The following is a 24,446-nucleotide window of genomic DNA, read 5'->3' as shown; positions in this document are numbered from 1 at the left end:
ACTAGATGGCCTGGGAAGTCCCTTCTGACACGCTCTGTTTCTATGTTTCACATATAATAAGAAGCAATATTGAAATGTGAAAACCTTAGAACAAACAGTTGGTTCTTTGTAGTGATTCATGGTAACAAAACATATCACATTTCACCAGATGTCTGGTATTCACACATAAGGACAAGCTATGTCCTCCATGGCTTGTTGTGATGTGTGAATACAGCCAGAGAGAACCAGGCCTTTGACACAAAAGACCTACTAGGACCAGGTTGTACCATGGAGAGGGCGGGTGTGTTTTCAGGAAAACCTGTAAGTGAAGCACAGCAGAAAAGGAATGTAGCAATTCACATACCACATCTCAGATCTATATCAATTTGAACTGCAGGCTCTGCACAGCAAAGAAGCATCTTGAAGACACAGCAGAAGCAAGGAAACACTCTGGAGATCCTACCTCTTGTATTTGAGACCCCTGCTGCTTGAGTGGTCACAGCCTGGATAGGGGGCTTTGCTGTTGCTACAGGGGGCTGTTGAACCCCTGGGGATGACAGTATCTCCTGGGGCAGCTGATCTGTGGAAGACAGACAGTTGGCTAAAGCATGACAATAAGCTTATTCCTAAAAGGTTGGCAACTCCCCACTAAAACCTGTTCCCTAACCAATTTGCATATTTCATTGGAATTGGTGGGATGTTTTCTACAAAACCAGAATTCTAAGTTGTCTTCCCGCAGCACAACATCCCAAGTACCTACAGCTTTTGTTCCCTCAGTGCAACATAGCTGAATAACTAGGCACATTTAGCCGCCATTATCAATATGTAATTCTCAATGGGTTTACCATGTATTATCCAAACACAGCCACCATGTGTTAAAGGTTAAAGAACTTTTGCATAACCTTGGTTGTAGGAACCCATGGTGAGCTTTGTGTGCTGTGCATATTGGTTGTAAGTGTGTCGAGCAATTATTTGCACAATGCCTGTTTCACTGCAGTTGCACCAGAACTGCATAGCAGGAGGAAAGCAGTCTCACCCCTGCCATGAGCCAGGGGAGACAAAGGGCAACTGCTGTTTGTGCCTGTGCATGTATGCACATGTATGCACACAGATGCACCTGTTTTCCTAACTATCTATAGTTGCAATGTATCGTTAGTGATCACAAATTCATTTGGACAAAAAGTCTTTCTAGAAAAATAAATCTCTGACCTAGGAAGGCATTTCTGGGTTCATTCCTCCAAGCACAAGCAAAGGTTATTCTTACCCCCCAGCACACATCATAACAAGACTCAGTAGCGCACTAAGTATTTCCCACAAGTAGACTCAACTTAATTCCTATCAACCATGAGCTAAAAACAAGTATTTTTCCTAGCCAAGAACTCAGAATAACATGGACCAGGAATTTGTACCAGGAAAGATGGGTTTTTTACACGCAACTGTCATACTCAGAGTGGTTATATGTGGGACAGCACAGAGATTACAAAAAGCCACCAAATATCTAACCTTTTTAAAGTGTTACAAGCCTCCTATATACACACAGATAAGCCAGCCCTCCCAACCTGGTGCCTTCCAGATGTGTTGGCCTACAGCACCATCAGGCTGTCCATATTGGCTGGGGGATGCTGACAGCTAGAACCTGGAGGACCCCAGAATGGGGAAGGCTGAAATAAGCCATTATAATCCTAGATGACTACCAGTGTGTGCTAGCATTTCATGTTAAATTCATGACCAGAACAATGCAGAGAAGACGCTACTTGTACTACTGTAATATTTTACACTGTGTAAGCCATCCTGAGCGCTTGTCGGAAGGATGGGATATAAATGTTTATAATATATTTATTTATTTAAAATATTTATATGCCATCCTGTTGCAAAAGCCTCAGGATGGCTTACATAAATAAAATAACATAAAATATAACATGAATAAATTACTGACCCACACTGGCTGCAGTTAAAAACATATAGGAGACAATATTAAAACTTATTAAAATATTGCTGAAATAAAAAGGTCTTAACCTTAAATAAAGGTTAAATAAATAAATACTCAGAATTTAGTGAAACTTACTACCAGGAAAGTGTGTGTAACATTGCAATCCTCAGTTATCTTTGGAAGAATTTGGCTTCCTGAAGGCTACGGAGCAGTTACTGGCCACACATCAACATTTCTGCATCTGGCTACACTTTCAGGTAGTTAGACAGAGATTCTGTATTAGGACAGAACTTGGTGTTCTCCACTCATACTGGACTACAACTCCCAGCCTCCCCCAGCTACCTATGGATTAGGGAACTAATCAATGAACCTTCACTTTTCAACTAGAGCACTGAACTGGCACAGCATCTCACTGAAGAAGAGACTGGATGCTCACAGACTCTGTCCCTTTTGCGCAGGATCCCCACCCAACCTGCTTCCTTAGGAAGTTGTACGTCTCGCCTCCATTTCTGTTTGCTAGTGAAGCTCACGCTCAGGGCCTACTAAGGCCAAGTCAACCAAGTTCTCAACCACCCGCACCTGGAGGTGGAGGCAGAAGGCTGAGATCCACGGTCTCTCCTTTACTTGCAGATGTTAAAAGAGGGTCCAAGCTCTGAAAAACATGGACAGACAAGTTACGTGCTTGCTATTCTCTCATCTTTGCACTGGAAATCCAAACAATTTAAACAGCAAACCTTCATAATGAAGCTGCAGATGGAAAAGAAAGGCAAACAGTGACTAACTGGTCAACACTGCTGGTCTTGCCTAGAGTAGCTGCAGAACAACAGGCAATGTGGCAGCCAGAGCAGATACTTTACATCCTGCCTGTCATTTCCTGCACCCCAAATGCCTCCCTCTAGCCTGCTGTTTCCCATGGTACTGCAACACAGGCATTCTGAAACCCAGCCAAGGGTATTACTGGAAAACATGGTGGCGGAGTTAATGCTTTGATCACCTTTTCCATAGCAAATCATCCCCCTCACCTCCTGTTTTGCAGCTGTTCAGTGGAAATCTGCAGCTGAATGGACAGCCCTGACCCAATTTCTTTTCTTCCTCCTTCTTAACTGCATAAATGCATTTGTGGACAGATAAAACACAATGCCTAAATATCTGGATTCCAAGCCTTCAGTAGACCCAATACTTTTCCTAAGAGATTGGGAGTCAGAAACTGGCTCCTATAGCCATATTTAATAACCCAAACTCCCTCTTACAGCCTCCCTCTGAAATGCCAGAAACCACAACAGGCAAGTATTTATTATAATTCGTTTCATTTCTATACTGCCCTACTGCCAAACCTCTACTACATGGTTCACAACAATGCATAAAAACAAAACAAAGACAAATCTCATATAAATGTTATTTAAAATGAATTTAAAATAGCTAAAATATTCAGTAAAAATGACCTGCAAAAGGCAAATTAAATCACCTGGGATGGGTAATCCCCACAGACCCCTGGGCAGCCAAGTATGTCTTTAAAAGCTTTAGCTATCTTACCCCGGTGCTGAAAAGATGACAACTTTGGTGCAGGGCTGGCTGCAGTGGGAAAATTCTTGGTTTGGGGGAGGGGGGGAAGATACAGAAAAAGTCCTTCCTGTAGTTGTCACCCTCTGAGTCTCCCTTGGAGTTGGCACTCAGAGGAACACCCAGAGGTTGAGCACAGTGTCCAAGCATCTGGCAGAGGCACCCTGACAGATACTGTGATCACAGGCCATTTGTGGTGTTATAGGTAAAACCAGCAGCTTGAATAGAGACTGAAAGCACACAGGCAGCTAGCGTAAGTGGGCCAGAACTGGTCTTGTGTGTTCAGACATATGGATCCCAGGTATTAATCTGGCTGTGGCATTCCACATGAGCTGCAGCTTCTGAGGCACCTTCAAGGGCAGCCCCACATAGAATTCACTGCTGTAATCTAATTTAGAGATTACCAGAGTATAGAATACTGAAGTCAGGCTATCCCTGACCAGATAGGCGCACAGCTGGGCCACCAGCCAAAGCTGGTAGAATGCACTCCATGCCTTAAGTGGCAACAGAGGATCAAAGAGAACCCTCAAACTATGAACCTGCTCCTTCAGGGAGAGTGAAGCCCCATCTAGAACAGGTTGAACACTCTCCCGCCAGTTAAAGAAACAACCCACCAACAGCATCTTGGTCTTGTCTGGATTATCTCAACATAGATCATCATAAAGGGAAATCCAGGCTATTTCCTTGCCAAAGCCAGGTCTGAACCCACACTGAAATGGATCCGGATAATCAGTTTCATCCAGGAGAGCCTCAAGTTAATTGGCAACCAGTCTCTCCAGTATCTTGCCCAGGAAAGCAATTTTTGCTACCAGTCTAAAGTTATTAAGATCTTCCAGGTCAAGGAAGACTTTGATCAAAAATGGTCTCACTACCACCTCTTTCAGGAGGCATGGGATCACTCCCTCTTGCAAGGAGGCACTAATCACCTCCATGGTCCAGTTGGTTGTTCCTTCCTTGCTGGCTTTTATAAAATCCAGGTAATGCAAGGATGCAGAGCAGAGGTGGTTGAATTAGCCAGGCCAAGTGCATAGTCCACATACAAAAGCTGTTCCAACTGAAACTTATCCAATAAAGCTGGACCAGGTTGTGCTTCAGATAACTCCTCAGAGTCAGCCACTTTAACTCTGCAGTCTAACTCCTGGTGGATGCAAGAGATTTTTTTCCTGAAAGTGCCCAGCAAATAAATTACAGTGGGCCTCAGATGATGTTTCTAAGATGCCCTTGTAGCTAGCATATACCAGCTCCTGTACAATCCTAGAAAGATACACCAGGTAGCAAATGGAAGATTGTACAGAGGCACTGGGAAGTTCTCTCTCTGCTGTCTTCACTGCCTCTAAATATACCCAGTTGTAGGCACACATCAGAGTTCAACTGCATGCATCTGCTGCAATTTTTCCTCCTACACTAAAGCCTTCACCTATGGTTCTTTCACTGTCCTCAGCTCTACAGTATATCATGGAGTCATGTGAGCTCCACAACAGAGAAGGTGCTTAGGAGCCATATCAGCCGCCCAGGTAATTTCAACCAGAACTTCACAGGACCAGCCATATCAGCCAGGAAGCCCCCAGAACCCTCAGGAAGCCATCCAGATCCACTAGCCTCTTAATCCTTGCAGAGGGGAAAAGCCATTGTCAGTCTAATCTCAGCAGATGGTTATCTGTCCATGACAAAGATGTTAAATCAAAGTCCCTTGCACTTTTAGAGGGACACACCAGAAACACAGTGCCAGCAAAAAAGGGAGGACAAAAGGAAAAATGAAGGGGCAAATACTTTTTTTTTTTTTAAACTTGAAAAAAAAGACAATTTCTTTGGTGATTCTCATCTTGCCATTCAAGTCTGTCTCTCATCACTACTTGCCAAAAGTACTGCAGGAACACACTTACCTTGGCTATGCGGTAATATCTGGTAGCCATTTCAATGCTTCCTTCCTGTTTAGCCTGCAGTGCTGCCAGCTTGTATTCCCGTTGCCTTGCTTGCAGGGCCACCTGAGCATTGGGACTTTTGGTATCTGAGGAAGAGCAGAGAAATGGCCATTTGCACCTTCTCATCAATCAAAGAGAGCTGACGAAAGGGAACTTTTATTTTGGTTTTATGTCCTATGAGATGTCTTATTCCCTGCCATCTGCTTTGAACTGCAGGCCACCATAGCATATCATGGACTGCTTTTGAAACTACCATCACTTTCAAAAATGACTTCCCACAAGGAGCCACCATTATAGGAACACACAAGTATGAATTGGTGTGGGGGTGCCTAAAGCAAGTCAAGGTATTCTGTGGTTCCTAGCCATTTACCCAAATAGTAATTTTAATAGAGTGTTTCATTTGGATTTATGTCATGCCCTTAATCCAAAAAACCCTATTTTTGAAGTGTGTTAAACCTAATTACATCCAATCAAGAATGATCAAAGACAATTTATATTAAAGATGCAAAGGTTTATGGGAAAATGGTGGTGGGGGAGAACAGAAAATGTTTTTTCCTCAAAAATTTTCAGAAATCCCTGAAAAATCATGTTCTTTTTACACTTTTTCTGTTACCTTCACATTTTTCCAGGCCTTTACATCTCTAATTCCTATTCAGGTTAGGTGTGCAGAAATAAAATAATGCTGATTTTGCATCTATGATGCATTTTATTCTTATTTTCATTTTTACAAAAACTCTCCCTCTTCCTAGTCAACAAACAGGAATCATAACATTGTGAAACAACCCTAGCATAAGCCATGGTTTGTTTTAGGATCATGTGAGGTTTAACACTTGTATAGCCCACATTTGCTGAGTTCACAGAACATGACAACACATGAGTGGGAGCTGCACTGTGTTATCCAAAGTCAGTCAGTCAGTCTCTCTCACACACACACAGAAAAATGTTTCACACAGCTGAAAATGTTAGTACAAACCCAAAGAAGGAGATGGTGTCAACCAGGCAGATCTTGTCTGCAGTGCCTCTGAGGACCCAAGCTGCACAGGAGGAGCTGGAGAAATTTTTGGCTTTGGAAGGACTGGTGATGGCAGCTTGGGGGATAGTTCAGAGGCAGGTGAAGACATAACCAGTGGTTTCTTGGGAGCTGCAGAAGCAGGCTCTGGAGGAAGGTGGTTGGGTAATGCAGCACTTCTGTCAAGTGCAGAAGCAGACAAATCTGGTGCCACCTCTGAAGGACAGGTCTGCTGAGAAGGTGCATTCTTTCCTGTAGCTACTGGGGGAGGAATTTCATCTTCATCAATTTTTTTGCCCTTCTTTACAGAGGTTAACATGTTTTCCAGGGTCTGGAAAGTGGGGGAAAAAGAAAACTAGTTTGTGCAGTCACAGCATGTTTCAAAACCTTAACACAAACTAGTCCAGACTCTCCCAGCCTGATCTTCTCCAGTTATGTTGGACTATAACTCCCAACTCCTCTGAGACAGCATAGCTGAATGCTGCCAGGTCCAACACTCTAACCTAGGTTTCTCTAACTGGGTGTCCTTCAGACAGCAACTCCCACTAGGTTGGTTGGGGATGTTGGGAGTGCAGTCCAACACACATGAGGACTGATCAAACAACTCCATCCCAGCAGCTCCCCCAAATCACTATTTAAAGGACACTGCCACATGAATTGGAGGTTAGTGAGTCCATGCAATACTATATCAAAATGTGAAGGAGTATCAGGACCTTTTTATCCCCTCACTTCCCCATTCCCAACACCAAACCAGAAGAGGGGGGGGGGGGGCAGTGGAGCTGTTAGGCACAGAAGTGGACCATGCTCCATCAGATACCGTACTGAGGATTAATGGTGGATTTGGCTGTCTGGTTTTGCAGCCTGGTCATTCCAGTCCTTTTAAAAAATAAGTCTTTTTAAAGCCCTTCCTCCTTAATTTTTTCTACATAATCCACAAAAGGGCCATGGCACACCGGTAGAATACCTGCTCTGCACATAGGAGGTCCCAGGGTCAATCTCCAGCATCTCAAGGGAAGGCTGAAAAACTTTTGCCTGAAACTCAGAGTCTGTGCCACTTAATTTCGGCAATGCTGGCCTGGATGGACCAGGGGATCTGACTTGGAACAAGGCAGCTTTCTAAGTTCCTATAAAGATCTGCCCCCCCCAGCCCCCCTCCCAATTAAGCAAGTATGTTCCAGTGACTGTTATGTAGCTTACCTTAAGACCTCTTTCATAGCGGCGCACTTTGGAGCTTTCCCCAGCTTGCTTTGCATTGGCAATGGCATCCTTGTACATGGCTAGTCTTTCAAGCAAAATGGATTCAGTGCTGCTGGAATCAGTGGGGGCATCGTTTGTCTGGCAAAGCACAAAACAGGGACTGCTTTTCAAACCAAAAAGAAATGAACAAAAAACACTAGTCCTTACTGATGTTTCTCAGATGTGCATCTCTTATACCACTTGCACATTTGAGTCCTGACCCAAAAGTCCAAGGTAGGCAACCTCTAGGTGTTGCTGGACTACAACTCTCAGCATGCTGGCTGTAGCTCATAGACACTGCAGTCCAAAACATCTGGAGGGCACCAAATGAGTCTAGGGAATATCCGTGTCCCTCTGCTCTCCTACCATAGTGCCTACCTGTGTTTGCGGGACAAACTGAGACAGCCAGCTGGAATTAGTCTGTTTTTTAAAGGAAAAGAAACCACGTGCTCTCAAAAGTAGAAGGATCAAAAGTAGAAACATTAGTGTCAAAACTGTGCTCTCCTCTTCCTGGCTTCATAATTATTATGACCCTATGTTGCAGGACTACTGGAAGGACTATAGAAAAAGCAGTCCTGTGTTCCCAAGACAGTACCTGAGGGGTGTGAGGGGGGGAATCAGATATTTTGGATTCCCAGATCTGAGGTCAGGGACAGCAACTTCAGAGCATCCCCACTCACAGATGAGACAAAAAGAAGCATGACAGCTGCCCCTTGAGGTTTGGAAAGCCACCTCAGAGAAAGGTAAAAGGAAATACAGCGGGGTGGGGACTGGAGAGGCTGGGATATGAGTGATCCTGTGCCTCACCCATACCTTCCGTTCTCCATCTGAAAGATGAGCAGAAAGGCCTATCTAGTGAATATGCAGAGCAGGAAGACAGCCAGGCAATGACCACATCTGATCTCTTCCCACTCTGCACAGCATGACCAAAAGCCTTTGAGTTTGGGGGCTTATGGGCTTCACAGTAGGATGGCGCCCTGTGAGGGGGACAGGCTCATGATTAGCATTTATATATTGCCTGAGGGAGAATGCTTCACAGCAACAGTAACTATTCTGCTGTTGCTTTAGCACTTGTCTGTTACAGATATTTCCATATTATAGATATGTAGAGATGAGGCTGAACAATAGTGGGCTGTCTAAGGCAGGGGTGGAAAGCCTCCAGACATTGTTTGACTACAAGTCCCATCATCCCACTCACTGACCATGCTGCCTGGAAGTTCAACAAAATCTAGTAGGCTACAGGTTTCACTGACCCTGGGTGAAGGCCATCCAGTGAGTTCATAACTGAGGCATGGCCTGAACCAAAGACTTCCCAAATCCCACTCTGACAAAAGATATGAAGGGAAACTTCCTAACTGGCTTTCCTTGCCACTGTTCCCTGGCATTTACTGAGAACAGGCTGCAAATGGCCAGGGCTTCTGAAAGCCTTACCCCAGAGATCCTGTGGAATCTCTTAGTGTCAACCCCCGACACATAAAGAAAACCCAATTTCCCCTCACCAGTATTCAGTGCAGCTGAATGAACTGGCCACAAAGAAGGCAAGAGCAAGTGGGAATACAAGTGCTCACCTTTGCAAGAGCAGGCACTGGGGCATCCTTGGCTTCATCATCTTCCTCAAGCACTTCATTGAGTTCTGCCTGCAGAAGAGGAAAATGATACTTGTTATGCATTCTAATTTTAAGATTCACCCCACAGAATGCTACTGTTTTACTTCAGGGCTATCAAGTGATCCAAAGCACAGCAAGTTTTTTAGATGTAGACCTCTCAGAAAAGTATTAATTGAACCTTCTGCAATTGATTGCCCTCCAGAAGTGCTGGACTTCAATTCCCATCATTCCCAGCAAGATTGCTTCCCCTCCTCCATATTGTGCATTGCAAATTAATGGTGCCATCACCTCTCTCCTCTCCCAGTGAAAAAGAAGTAAAGCCAGGCAGTATTCACCGCCTTTGTGCTTGCGGTATCCTTGAACTGCCAACAATTATCCCCTCACTGCCTCAGACTTTCACCACCTTCTTAACTTTAACATACACAGCCCACTGCAATCTGAAAATCAATAAGTGGCGGCAAAGGGAAAGGTCAGGGGCCAAAATGCCAGCATGTCGCAGCATTCAGCTCTTACTGCTGGTACCTAAACCTTAGGAGAGGCACCAAATAATCAGTGGTTGGGGAAAGAGGTATGGCCTTCTGGGAAATCCCAGAGGGATGCACTGGGGATGCAGAGGACAAGATTTGGCCCCAGGGCTTGAGGTTTTGCACCCCCATACTAAAGGATATCATGGCTGCTAAATAAATGTCTTAATAGTGCAACATAGTCACAGTAAACTACCAGAACCCAAAACATTTTTACCAGCAGTTCAGCATCATCTTCCAAATCTTCCTCTCCTTCCTCATCCTCTTCATCGAGATCCTTCATGCAAGAAGCAGCCATTCTTTCAATAGCTTCCATTGGCAAAGGAGCTGAAAAGAGGCAGAAATCATTACACATCACACACAGTCAGGCCTGGATCAGTCCAAAGAGATTCAAAGGTTATTCTGCAATGTTTGCAGATTCTCAGCAGAAAGAAAATGAAGCGATGTTTGCAAAGCCAGTGAAAAGCAGGTGGCAAACTTATGTCAGGACAAGTAAGAACTCAGGAGAGTTCCATTTGTTTGAAGTGCTTAGGACCCAAGTAGATTTTATTATCACAGACCTGAATGTAGTTGCAAATGTCTCCTACTTTAGGCTCAAAATTACACTGGCAGGGCTAGGAGTAGATCCATTCCTATTTGTGTGTAGTAAGGTCGTGTACTAAGGTCCCAGGATATATGCACGTGCTACAGGTCAAGGGGAGCTAGTTGCTGGAGCACTGGCCTGGCCCTGAACACAGCAGATGGTTCTCTCTTCCACTGCACTTGTCCCAAAAGCAGGGAAGGAAGAGGCTACCAGTGCTGTTTGCCCAAAACATCCCATTAGTGAAGAGCAGAGACCATGGTGGGGGATAAACAGAACAGGGACTCAGTCTCAAAAGATGCCCTTTGGTCAGGTGAGAAAAAGACACTTTGGAGCAGAGAAACTCAGATCTCAGAGTCCAAGAAAGCAGAAAGGTGAAGGGCAAGAGAAGTCCATAGGAGAGCAACTGGTTGGGGAAAGAGATTTGCAAAGGTCCTAGGCATGGAGCCCCCCGTCCACACACACATACACACACAGAGCTCACCTTTCTAGTCACTGTCTCAAGCAACAACCTACGACAAAGGGCTCAAGACCACTTACTTTTTCCATTTGGTTTCCTTTTTGCATCTGGTTGGCCTCCAACAATAGCCAGAAGCTCAGCCTCCAGTTCATGATCATCTTCCCCATTGCCCGCCATCATGCTTTCTGGAGAAAAATCCATCAGCAAGTTCATCTACAGGGAACAAGATACAACTCAGTGATGAAAACTGGTAGAGCTGTGGTTGTTAATGATACCAGTCCTTGCTTCACAGCTATCTTTCTATGATGATCTTACTGTAAATTAGTAGCTGTTCTTCACAGACACACTGTTGAAATTTAGAGAAGAAAAAAGTACCAGTCTCAGCCTCTGCCCTAGTTGGGGAAGCCAGTTTTTATTCCTAAATCATATAACAAGTATAAAAGTTGCGATTATAAAAAGAGTTCTTATTTAGTTTGTTTCACCCTGATATTGATGAATTTATTTGTATTTGATGTTTTCTTGTTTTAAATCTCTGCTGTGAGCAGCTTTGACCAACGAACAAACAAATAAGATCTCATGTATTTTATTTAACTCTCAATGAGCAACAGAGATGACCAAAAGGATACAGCTGAGTGCAGTGACATTGTATTCTATACCTTGAGGAAACCCTTAAGACATTGAACTGCTTTCCAAGGAACTCCTGAGTGGCAGCCACAGAATGTAAGCAAGAATGGTAGACGGGCTGTCTTTCAGGAAAACTTGTCAGTCCTTACTGGTTTCCCCATGGAGGTACCCCAACAAGCTTCCAAAGAACAGGGTTTGAGAAAAAAATTGATTTAGTGAATGAAAGTGATTCGATCAAATCAATCTGAATGAAAGTGACAAAACAAATTAATCTACATGATCAAACCCTAACAGTGCAAAAAAAAAAAAAAAAATGGAATGTTGTAACAGGAACTCCTCTACTACCAATGTTACCTATGCAAGAAAGGAGCAATATATGACCATCTGCTGAAAAAGTGGAAGGGCATGGTTTGCATCAGGTTCCCCCCACACCTGGTTCCTTTCATTGACTAGGGGTGCTGGGAGCTGTCATCCAACACATCAAGAGATCACTAGGCTAAAGGAAGATGCTTTTTGTCTTCAGCACATGCAAAAAGCAAGCAAATGGTGCCGTCTTCTTGCAGTGGCACAAAGTGATTCAGCTTAGACTCCTTCAAAACCTTCATTAAATGTAGCTTTGTAAAGCAAGAACTTAGAAGTACCATCTGCATTCATAACAGTGCAAGTCCCAGCTCCAGTGGCAATAGATGGAAGTCAGGATGAAATCTCACCCCAGTGGAAATTCTAGAATTTATTTTCCTGTAATAGGAATAGCATTTCCTCATTGCCTACAGATGTCATTGCTCAGACCTATTTAAATAATGCATGTGTTAGGATTAGAGACTCTAGAGAAACTTGCCCAGTTTGGCTTTGCGTATGACCTTTGGGAGCTTGTAACGCTTGTCTACTAGAAGAAGTGAGCTTTATTAGTCCCAAAACATGACTCTAATTAAAATCCAAGTTGACAAAGAATGTTTGCCTTACCCACCTAACCAGTCTGATCACACCCAATTGCTTAGCAGTTTCCTGATTCTTGTGCAGTTTTTCCCCATTCTAAAAGGTTGCATTTTTATTTTGGTTTAGTTTTGTATTATTGCATCTACATTTCACCATTTTTCTCCTCTTGAAAGAAATCAAAGATAGCCTACACAGTCTTCCTCTCCTTCATTTTATCTTCTAAATCACCCTGTGATGTAGGTTATGCTGCGAGTCAGTGACTCACCCAAAATCATCCAGAGAATTTCATGGCTGAATGGGGACTAGAAGAAGAATCTTCCACGTACCCAGTTCAACACTCTAATCATCACACTCATTCTCAGGCTGTTAGCTTTTATACCATTAACATTTTAACTGGCTGTGTATAATAAGCTCAATCCCTTAAGCAAGTGCTTGTTCCCTTCTATCTGAGCCTCTTGACTCAGCCCATAATAAAAGGACTACAAAGAAAGACAATATTATGAATCTTGCTCCACATGCTGGAATATCAAAGGATGGACTAGGGGCCTGGCATAGATTTGCACTAATAAACTGAGGTGAGTGGAGAAAAAAAAGAAAGCCTTCCTGAAGTCACAGGACTAAATATTTGAAGCCATCTCCTCAACAAGGAAGTGTTTTGCATAATTATTCTTCTGGCAAACTAATCTCTCCTTTGCTACACATGCAAATAGTTATCAAGGCAGTGAGGAACTCTGCTCTCCACTCCACCCTCTAACCATAACTCATGTGAAATTTGTAGCCAAGCAGCACCAAGTATACTGTCAGCACTACATAGATATGGTAGGTATCTTTTGTTGTTGTTGCTAGTTGCAAAGTACTGATAGGTAAAAGAGGGGTGAAAAATTAGTCATTTTGACTGAAATCACCTTCACTTCATTCTCCAGATATACCACTCCCTCCCTGTATGGGGAACAGTGCCATTGCTTGGGACTTTGGCCAGATGGACAACCGGAAATGACATTTATACTGTAACTAGAATTATAACATGGCATGAGGAGACATTTACTTGGCAGGAGCCAGAATTACATTATTTCCTTTTACTATTATTATAAGCTTTCCTATAGAAGGTCTGACCTATGAGGATCTACTGCATCTGTACAGTATTATTTCACTGTATTCAAGACAGAACACGAGCAACTTCTAACATGTCCTTGAACCTCCAAAGCACTTCAAATAGAGCGTCTCACAGGCAGACAGGAAGACAGAAAAGGTGCATAGTAACTCACCTGTCTAGGTGTGGCAGTGCTTTTGGCTCCCCATGGTGGAGGCGGTGGCTTCCTGTTCCTGTTCATTTCTCTTTGCTTTGTATTCAGTCAGTGCAATATAGCATCAGACCAGATGGAGCTGTCTATTTAATGGGATCAATCAGATCTTGTCCCAGTTTCTCTCACTGCAAGATCCTGGCTTTCAGCTGTCTGCTGCCCAGACCCTACTTTCTCTCCAAAAAAGTGTCACAAATGAAGAAACGGTTAAAATATTACAGAAAATATAATACAAAATGAACACATACCACCAAAGTCAATAGCCACCTGCTTCTTTACAACCATACCTAGATACAACCTTTCTTCTGTAATCCTATGTATTTTCACTTGCAAGCACAGTCCAATGAGCTCAAAGTGCTATTTATGCTTAATATGGCATATTTTCTATTGAATTTGCATTTGCAAACCCTGAGAATAAACCCCAGTGGGACATACCTACATGTAAATACACATTTTAAAAGGCCATTAGTGCCCGATTTCCAGTACTGTATTCCCCTCAAATGCTCACATTACAACCATTTCTAACAAAACATTCTAACTTTTAGCCAGCTACACCTCAGTTCCCTCTTTCATTCTTCCTCAAATAAAAATATCTAAAATGTATTTAGTACTTGAGTTTTCAAAGTACTTCATAGACATTTCCTTGTTATCCTTACACCAGACATGTAAGATAGGCCAGAATTACTACTCCTATATACCGGCTGGAAGACTTAGGCTTACCCAAGGCCATCAAGTAACTTGATCAGGCCAACCAAAGTAAGCCCCAGGGAATGCAGCAGAATTTCCAACGTGTACCGTACGATTTATTTTCAGGAAAACTGAGGCTCTGGATTGCAGTCTGAGCTACGAATCATCCCTCCTGTAAGAGCCTCGACCCCCGCCCCGTCTTTAATACAGGGACAACTATGCCGATCCACCTCACAAGATTGTTGTAAGGATACTGAGATAACTGCGGACGAAAAATCTTTTAAGATGAGGCTTCCAGCCTCGTAGCCACCACGAACACCAGCCCTTCGCGCTCTTCCCCGCTACGCACTTCCACAGCCGACTATTCCCCCCACCCCTCGCCCAACATCGCCCGCAGAAGGAGGGGCGCTTCACCCCCGACTCGCTCCCATGACAACACACTCACTTCCTGCTTTCTCTCCGGCAGCAGTCAACAACGCGCCGTGCTTTACGACTCCCTCCTTCCGTGGGGAGAGAGGGAGGAACAGCGCTCGCGTCAACACGCTCCTCGCTTTACGGCACGCTTGGCCGTCCATAGGCGTGAGCAAACGGTGTCTCCTTGAAGTCTTCATTCCTGAGCAGATACGAGTCGCGAATGTTTGAGGCTCTGGCTAGCGAATTTTCTTCGCCATAGTAAAAATGGAAGCTGCTCATACGAGATCACAGAGGGAACTGGGACTGTATCGGGACTATATTCTGGGGGTCACCAAGCTCTAAATTAAGTGCAGGAAAATAACCAAGAGGAAGGGAACAATGTTGACATGGCAAGCAGAGAAGAATATGAGAGTACCTTAATTGGCACAAGTTGCTAGTGGCATGTTCCAAAGGCTTCTCAGAAAAGAAAGGTGGCTGCAGGGCTGTGCTTTTCATCAATACAGTGAATTGAGCACAGTCCAAATTAATTATCTCTGTTCCTGTATTGCAGATTTGGTTGTGCATGGAGACATGATATATACCTTTGCCTGACACCTGTGCCAGGAGGAAACTGTTCTGATTCTTCATATGCAGTCCTAACAGTAGTTTCTTGTCCATGATACAGAGTATGCATCAGGATAGTCAAGTTTATCCTGATGCATAATCTGCATAACCCCCATTTATTTCAGAGCCTTTCACAGTTTATTGTGATCCACACAGTCAAAGGCTTTGCTGTATTATATAAACCATAGACAGATCTTCTGAAATTTTTTGGTGTACTGGAGTAGCCAATGTATATTTGAAGTATGATCTTGAGTGCCTATTCTATTTTGGAATCCAGTTTGAATGTCAACCATTTATCTCTTCATATAAGGGTAAAATTCTACATTGCCACACCCTGAGCATCACTTTGCTAGTGTGGGAAATTATTGCAATGGACCTATAGTTGCTGCATGCCTTAGCATCCCTTTTCCTGGGGATTAGAATGTACAGTGGTACCTCGACTCACGAACGCCTCAATTCACAACCAAATTGGGTCGCGAACAAGAAAATTCATAAAAATTTTGACTCAGGCTGCAACCTCTGCATTGGGTGGCGACTGCAATCGTGGCTATATCCCCACCCCCCAAGTGGGGAGATGGTCACAATCATGCTGGGGGTGGGAGGGAGATGGCCAAGATCACACCCGTCTTTCCTGCATGAGTGCATCCGTGATTGCACCCATCTTTCCTGCACAAGCGTAACCACGATCTCAGCCATCTCCCCCCGCAGCACAATTGTGCCCATCTCCCCCACCCACCCCCCCAGCACGCTGGGATGACAGGTGCCTGCAGGGATGACAGGTGTGATCGTGGTCATGCTAGGGGGGCGGAGAGATGGCAGCGCTCATGCTCGGGGCTGGGGTGGGGGAGATGGCCATGATCTTCGTTGTTCTTTGTCACTTTGCTTCACATTTTTCTGATTAAAAAAAAAGTTACAGAATGGATTAACCTTATTTACATTGAACCTTATGGGAAAATTTAACTTGGCTCAAGATCAATTTGGGTCATGACCAAAGTCCTGGAACAGATTAAGTTTGTGAGCCAAGGAACCACTGTATATTGAATGTTTCCAGTCTGTGGGCCATTGTTTTGTTAAAATATTTGATAGCACATTCTTGTTAGGATTTAGATCTATTGAGTCTCAGCAGCTTGGAATAATTCTTTTGGTATTCTACTTTGAATGCTTTATTCCTTCCAAGTAGATAGAAACACATTTTTCCCCATTACTCATAAGCACTGAAAACCAGGGTCATCCCATGAAGGTGATTAGTGTAAAGCACAGGAGAGAGAAAAGGAAGTACCTCAACACAATGCACATTGAATTTACTTCCATAGGAATTAGCAATGCCCACCACTTTAGAAGAAGATTGGGCAAACTTATAGAGACTAAAGCTATCATTGGCTAATAGTCCTGATGGCTGTATGCTATCTCTGCTATTAGAAGCAGTATGCTTATATACACCAATTGCTTGGGGAACATGATGTTGCACCTATGGTTTTCTTGTGCATTTCCTATAAGCAGCTGTGTGAACCATATGCAGGATTAGATGGTCCCTTGGTCCAATCCAGCACACCTCTTATGTTTTTAATATTTGTTGTTGTTAGTCGCGAAGTCATGTCCAACCCATCACAACCCCATGGACGACATTCCTCCAGGCCTTCCTATCCTCCACCATCCCCCGGAGTCCACTTAAGCTCACACCAACTGCTTCAGTGACACCATCCAGCCACCTCATCCTCTGCCGTCCCCTTCTTCTTTTGCCATCTATCATTCACAGCATTAAGCTCTTCTCCAGGGTGTTCTTCCTTCTCATTAGGTGGCCAAAGTATTTGAGTTTCATCTTCAGGATCTGGCCTTCTAAAGAGCAGTCAGGGTTGATCTCCTCTAGGACTGACCGGTTTGATCTCCTTGCAGTCCAAGGGACTCGCAGGAGCCTCCTCCAGCACCACAATTCAAAGGCCTCAATTCTTTGGTGCTCAGCCTTCCTTATGGTCCAGCTTTCACAGACATACCTTGCAACTGGGAAAACCATAGCCTTGACTATAGCACTTTTGCTGGCAGGGTGATGTCTCTGCTTTTTAGTATGCTGTCTAGATTTGCCATAGCTTTCCTCCCAAGGATCAAGTGTCTTTTAATTTCTTGGCTGCAGTTCTCATCTGCGGTGATCTTGGAGCCCAGGAAAATAAAATCCGTCACTACCTCCATTTCTTCCCCATCTATTTGCCAGGAAGTGAGAGGACCTGAAGCCATGATCTTAGCTTTCTTAATACTGAGTTTCAAGCCAACTTTTGTGCTCTCCTCCTTCACCCACTTCAAGAGGCTCTTTAGTTCCTCTTCACTTTCTGCCATGAGAGTGGTATCATCTGCATATCTGAGGTTGTTGATATTTCTCCCAGCAATCTTAAGTCCAACTGGTGATTCATCTAGCCCCACCTTTCTCATTATGTGCTCTGCATATAAGTTAAGTAAGCAGGGCGACAGTACACAGCCTTGCCAAACTCCTTTCTCAATTTTGACCCGTATCCAGTTCTGTTGCTTCTTGACCCACATATAGGTTTCTCAAGAGACAATAAGATGGTCTGGTACTCCCATCTCTTTAAGAACATGCCACCATTTGTTGTGATCCACACAATCAAAGGCTTTAGCATAGTCAATGAAGCAGATGTTTTTCTGGAACTCCCTAGCTTTCTCCATGATCCAGCGTAAGTTGGCAATTTGATCTCTAGTTTTTAATATAGTCTAACATTAATTCTCTCTTAGAGTGAGGACAGAGATGGCCTGAGCAAAAGACTTAGGCTGCACCTATCACTTGCAGAGAGGCAAACACATTGTCCATTTATCACTCTTAGCTAGAGACCCCAAATAACAACGGAAGTCAGTTGGGTGAGTGGGCTATGCCAAACCTTTTCCTTTATCTACAGCCGCATCGAACATACCGAGATGGGCAGGAAAAGTCAATGTGGGGAGAAGGGAGGGGCCTGGGGTGCGTGCCCATATGCGTGGGCGTGGCCTCTGGAGCCGAGCGGGTGGGGCTTGGCGTCTCATGAGAGGCGTGGCTTGGGCGGGGAGGCGAGCAGCGACGATGTTAGAGTTGGCGGGAAAGGCCGCAGGGGATCGTTTGAGGTAAAGGAGAGTTTTACTGTGGCGCTGAAGTAAAGCGCAAGTGCCTGCAAAGTCTTTTGTCAACACGAGATAGGGCCGCTCCATATAGTGGCCAGAGTGGTGTGATAGGGATTCGGCATTCTGTTACCTCCGATTGCCGAAAAAAAGTCAGGCACAGTATATAAAGGCATCCCCTCGACTTTTTGCGAGACAAAACTTGCTTTCGTAAGCACGTAAGGAGGGCGAGCTTATTTAACTTTGCCTGTTGGGCTGGTTCTTGGGTCAAAGAACAACGTTAGATAAATTGATCTGAAACTTCCTGCTCGGCATTTTAAAAAAGTTATTTCTTATACAAATACTTAAAAAAAACTGCAGGTAGCATGTAACCGTGTTAGTCTGTAGCAGCAAAAAGCAGTCTTGTGGTTCTTCAAGAAAGAACAGATATTAGCGTAGGGTTTTTAAAGTGCCACAAGACCTCAGGTTATCCTTAAAACGATACACCTTGTGACGGAGAAGATAGCCCCTTACATGTGAACGCTCTGCAAACAAAAGAAAGAGTGGTGACTGCATTTTTTTTTCGCATAGTGGGGTAAAAGGCTGCGTATCTGTATAGATGAACTTAATTAGGAAAATGGAGCAGGGGAAGACATTAAAAATCTCAGTGCTTTAGTTGGGATCAAGTTCTCTCTCCCCACTAGTGAGTTCATGGTCAGTCTGCCTAATTCATCTGATAAAGGAAGCTGTTATATGCATGGCATCATAAAAAAGCTCAGAATTTTTTAGCTACATCTTGAAGATACGGAAACTTATGGGAGTAAGCACATTTCAACAATTAGGCTTCCTTCGAAGGAAGGAACAAGCATGTACTTGAACTGCACTTAATAGATAAGCAAGTTCTACTGAAGTCATAACACTTATTTCTGATTAAACGTTTAAAATCAGATAGCAAGCCCCATCATTTTTCTACCGAAAACCCCACAAGTACTGCTTGATCTTATCCCCTGCATCATCAACATTCAAGCTGAAAAGGTTTGCCTGAGTATCATTTCCTCCAAATTAATTCCAGCTTTAGAGAAAAGGAAGGTGAGAGACTTTCCTATATATTCTGCAATGGAAATTCTGGATTGCTCTTCAGTGCAAATGTTTATGGATTTAAAAAATTAGAAATATTATTAAACCTTCTTAATATATATCTATCAATATTTTATCTATACAGGAAACATTGACCTCAGGTGATCTTTCATTTTTAGACTTACCAAACTATTAAGATGAGTAAGAGGAGGAAGACATCAATTTTAGGTAATATAATGCTATTCTTTTTTCTTTATATATAGTTTTTTCCTAAAGCCTTTAATACCCGATGAGAACAAAACACTTCCTTTACAGTTTCATTTCAAGGTAAAACAAGGTACAAATGTGTCAAAGTGAAATTCTGGTGAAAATATTATAAAGGTACCCAGTTCCGGCTCTAGTTGTTTTGAAGTCTTCTGCTTTTGATGCTTTGGTTTTGCTTTTCCAAATGTACTGGTATTTCAAAATCGGTCTTAAAAAACAAAGGAGGGTAGCTCTTGCTGGCAGACCATTTCCACCTTCTTCAGGACAAATATTTTGAATTGCAATCGTATTTATAGTTACTCAGAATAATGATGTTGTTTCACAAAATAATCAATAGTAGGTCATGTAATTTGCTCCTCTATCCATGCACTTAAAGAAATGCTACTCTAGAATCACCCTGAGTATATCTTAAGCCATGTATGTACACACAGAAGTGTCTATTGCTTTTTCAGTTCAATAAGCCATACATTATGAAGTAGATTGTCGATTATGAAACACTTGTACCACAGTAAATTATGTGGCACTTTTAGATGCTTGCCCTGCAGTAAGCTTGATTTGCAGCACAATCTTGTGAACCCTACTGAATTCTCTGGAGGTTACTTTGAGGTAGTTGTGTATATGATTGCAGCTTAAATCACAGTGAAGTTCTGAATAGAGATGTGTAAGATGTCAGTGTCAGAGATTCATAGAACAGTAGAGTCGGTGTCTTTTTAAACTCAAATTTCCTTGCATAACTCTTATGAAAAGGTAGACCTATGTGTGAGAGTATATATGCAACAAATATCTACCATGTTTCTGACTGAGATAAGAAATTATGCTTCAGTACATTAGATACAGCACAATTTTGTTAAAATTAACTACATTCTAGTTTGATAGCTTAATTCTTAAGACGTAACCATGTGCATAAAGCTCCATTTGAAAAGGAATTTAAAAGTGCTTACTTTCAGCTGATGAGTGTCTTATGATAAAATCAATTTGATTTACTAAAATTTCTTTAGCATAAAAATGTACCATTATGATTAACTGTGTCTTCCCCCACACTTAGATTTGGAAAACGAACTCAGCACTTCCAAAGCAAAGAAGAGCCTTAGGAGGAAGACCAAACAGATAGAGAGCAATCCAGAAACACCAGTACAGACTTTTCAGGCTAGTAATTCTTCTTCAAAAGCAACTGTAGCAGGAACAATTGTTGAACATAAAAGAAATAGCCTTAAAACACACACACAAGATTGTAATTATTCCAGTATATTTCAAATCAGGTTGTGAACAGAAATTTTGGCAAAATTTTGCCTCAGGTCACGAACTCCACATTGGGTGAGGATTGCACCCATTGTCCTTGCATGAGCACGACTGTGACCATGCCCCTCTTCCCTGCATGATTGTGCTCGAGGGGCTGGGGAGATGGCCCCAGTAATGCTCCTTCAGGGAAGACGGGCACAAGCCCAACTGCGATTGCAGCCATCCCCCCCCCCCCCCCCCCCCCCCGCAAGCAGGATCGCTATGGCATGATTATCATTTGCACTCTCCCTCCCAAACAATAACCTCCCCTCCCCCGTGTTCTCTACTGTACTGTACTTTGTTACTTGTTCTTTGTTACTTTGTTTCAAATAAATACTTGAATTTATTTTTTATTTTATTGTGATAAAAATATTTACAGAACAGATTAACCTTAATTTTATTGACCCTTATGGGGAAATTTGACTTGGCTCGCAACCAATTTGGGTCATGACCAGAGTCCTGGAACAGATTAAGTTAGTGAGCCAAGGTACCACTGTATCCTGATACAAGCAGTGATCTGGGTTTATTGGAAATATTTAACTAGTGTGATTTGCCCAAGAAAAATTTTAGTACATTTGCATTAGCCGTGCCAAGAGCCCAGATACAGGCTAGTGTGGTGACATGCAAACCAAAATACATAAATTAATAAAAGATTTGGATACACTATCAAAGTATCCACCAAGGTCTCTCAGTGTGCCTGCCAGCCCTCTTGTACTCCCCTCTGCTCAGTTTCACTACCCGTTCATCATTAGACTATGCAGTTTCTATTATACTTAATGTGGCTTCATTGACTTCAATAGAAATGGGGAAAAGAGTATAGCTTGAAAGGAGAGGAAGCCCCCCCCTTGCTGAAAAAACAGAGGAAGGCAAAGAAGAGCAGAAAAGTGAGAACACAAAGGAATGAGGAAATGTTTTACATTTATATTCCTACCATCACCAGTCAACAAGGCTAATACCAGTTAAACCTGGGAGTTGTACTCTAGGAGGGCATCAGGTTGGAGAAAGCTGTTTTGTAGCAGTTATGGGTTCTGTGAGGCTATTTGCTTACTAGTGATCTATTAATAAATATTGCGAACACAATTTCACAAAACAAATCTCTTATTCACAATTATATAACAGACAACTTGAGCAATTATAACAACCACATGGTACAATTTGTACACCCAAGGCCTTGACAATAGCACTACTCTCCTTGGCAACAGCACCCACTTCCATAACATAGAAGAATCAACTCCACACAGATAATTTTTTGATTTAATTATTTAATTTAATTTAATAAAATATTTTTATCCAGTCTTTTCACAAACGTTTCAAGACGGTTTACAGAGTATAAAATCAAAACAATAAAAACCACACAGTTCAGTAGCATACACATGATTTCACTATGTAGATTCACCTCTTCAACACAAACATGTAGGAATTATACCTAGACCAAGTCAGCAAGAGCCTTAGTAGTCTAAGTGGCAACAGCTGCTCCTGTTTCTTCAGCTTTCTGGCTCTTTTGGATTCAAATCATTTACTAACAGCCCCACTCTTGCTTAGTCCTGCCCCTTTGAGCTGAACCAATATTCCACAGGGGTGCTTTAATTCAGTGACCTGTGTTGGGAAAATCAGATAAATCCTGGCAGAAAAAGGTTGTTTATATGTATGTGCCTTTGTGTTATAAAAATACCTGCACCCCTTTCTCAAAGCACCAGCATTCCAATCCAGGTTACTGTTTTGTGCCACTGTTATTTTAGGAAGATGGAATTCTTAACTGGACTGAAAAGCTGCTGTAAGCTAACACTATCAGTGTTCTCTATAGCTATACCTGTGTTCTCATCAGCTGCAGAAAAACTGAAACAAAGGTGTCCATCTGCTTCTGAATGGACCCACTTAAGCATCTTGCTCCACAGAGGCAAGCGCCTACACAGTGTAGTTGCCAAACCAGATTTCCTGAATGGTTCCTCAATCAGACACATTTGCATGTTTGAGCAGGATCCAAACTGCAAAGAAGTCTATTGAACTGACATACCAATTAAGCAATCAGTAATGTTTGCCATACTATTGTTACCAGTATTTCTGATTGATTTAGAACATTATGTCATGCCTAAAGACATCAGGATGCTATTGTATTAACATCTAGAAACTTAACACTCTGTATTGGTCTATGTGACTGTTGTTCTTATTAGTTGCAAAGTCGTGTCCTACCCATCTCAACCCCATGGACAACATTACTCCAGGCCTTCCTGTCCTCCACCATCCCCCCCCCCCCCCCGCCCGCGGGGTCCACCTAAGCTCACACCAACTGCTTCAGTGACTCCATCTAGCCACTTCATTCTCTGCCATCCCCTTCTTCTTTTGCCGTCAGTTGTTCCTAAAGTTAGGGTCTTCTCCAGTGAGTCCTTCTCATTAGGTGGCCAAAGTATTTGAGTTTCATCTTCAGTATCTGGCCTTCTAAAGAGCAGTCAAGGTTGATCTCTAAGACTGACTGGTTTGATCGCCTTGCAGTCCAAGGGACTCGCAGGAGTCTCCCTCCAGCACCACAATTCAAAGGCCTCAATCCTTTGGCGCTCAGCCTTCCTTATGGTCCAGATTTCACAGCCATACATTGCAACTGGGAAAACCATAGCCTTGACTATAAGCACTTTTGTTGACAGGGTGATGTCTCAGTTTTTTACTGAGTTGTCTAGATTTGCCATAGCTTTCCTCCCAAGGAGCAAGCATCTTTTAATTTCTTGGCTGCAGTCACTGTGGTGATCTTGGAACCCAGGAAAATAAAATCTATTTCTTCCCCATCTATTTGCCAGTAAGTGATAGGACCAGATGCCATGACCTTGGTTTTCTTGATGCTGAGTTTCAAGCCAACTTTTGTGCTCTCCTCTTTGACCCACATCAAGAGGCTCTTTAGTTCCTCTTCACTTTCTGCCATTAGAGTGGTATCACCTGCATATCTGAGGTTGTTGATATTTCTCCCCGCAATCTTAATTTCAACTGGTGATTCACCTAGCCTGGTCTTTCGCCTTTCAGATGATGTGCTCTGCATACAAGTTAAATAAGCAGGACAACAATATACAACCTTGCCCCACTTCTTTCTCAATTTTGATACCACTCAGTGGTTCTATGTCTAGTTCTCACTGTTGCTTCTGGACCCGCATACAGGTTTCTCAAGAGACAAATAAGATGGTTTGGTACTCCCATCTCTTTAAGAACTTGCCACAATTTGTTGTGATCCACACAATCAAAGGCTTTAGCATAGGCAATGGAACAGAAGTAGATGTTTTTCTGGAACTCCCTAGCTTTCTCCATGATCCAGCATATGTTGGCAATTTGATCTCTAGTTCCTCTCCCTCGTCGAACTCCTGCCTGTACTTCTGGTAGTTCTTGGTCCACATACTGCT

The 24,446-nt window shown here is 43.0% G+C and overlaps 1 protein-coding gene across 5 annotated transcripts in view; it reads right to left on the bottom strand.

The window, feature by feature from the left end:
* The window catches only part of CC2D1A (coiled-coil and C2 domain containing 1A), a 72,392-nt gene extending 57,649 nt beyond the window's left edge, over positions 1–14,743 (bottom strand). For 2 of the 5 annotated variants that reach the window (XR_006416026.1, XM_044443555.1), the window contains exons 1-10: positions 13,633–14,743; positions 10,888–11,020; positions 9,985–10,094; positions 9,205–9,273; positions 7,598–7,735; positions 6,365–6,731; positions 5,353–5,477; positions 2,489–2,561; positions 443–559; positions 251–298 (exon numbers count right to left, since the gene is read on the bottom strand). Coding sequence is in view for 4 of the 5 variants with exons in the window: in XM_044443555.1 (XP_044299490.1) it covers positions 251–298; positions 443–559; positions 2,489–2,561; positions 5,353–5,477; positions 6,365–6,731; positions 7,598–7,735; positions 9,205–9,273; positions 9,985–10,094; positions 10,888–11,020; positions 13,633–13,698 (1,246 nt within the window). In the remaining variant the exon portion in view is untranslated. The remainder of the gene's footprint in view (positions 1–250; positions 299–442; positions 560–2,488; positions 2,562–5,352; positions 5,478–6,364; positions 6,732–7,597; positions 7,736–9,204; positions 9,274–9,984; positions 10,095–10,887; positions 11,021–13,632) is intronic. The other 3 variants (XM_044443556.1, XM_044443557.1, XM_044443558.1) reach the window with 3 other exon arrangements.
* Positions 14,744–24,446: the final 9,703 nt, after the last annotated feature.

Source organism: Varanus komodoensis, unplaced genomic scaffold (assembly GCF_004798865.1).
Source record: "Varanus komodoensis strain SLA01 unplaced genomic scaffold, ASM479886v1 scaffold42, whole genome shotgun sequence".
Taxonomy (NCBI): domain Eukaryota; kingdom Metazoa; phylum Chordata; class Lepidosauria; order Squamata; family Varanidae; genus Varanus; species Varanus komodoensis.
The sequence above is the reverse complement of the archived record's forward strand: the minus strand, read 5'-3'. Positions and strand labels throughout refer to the sequence as shown.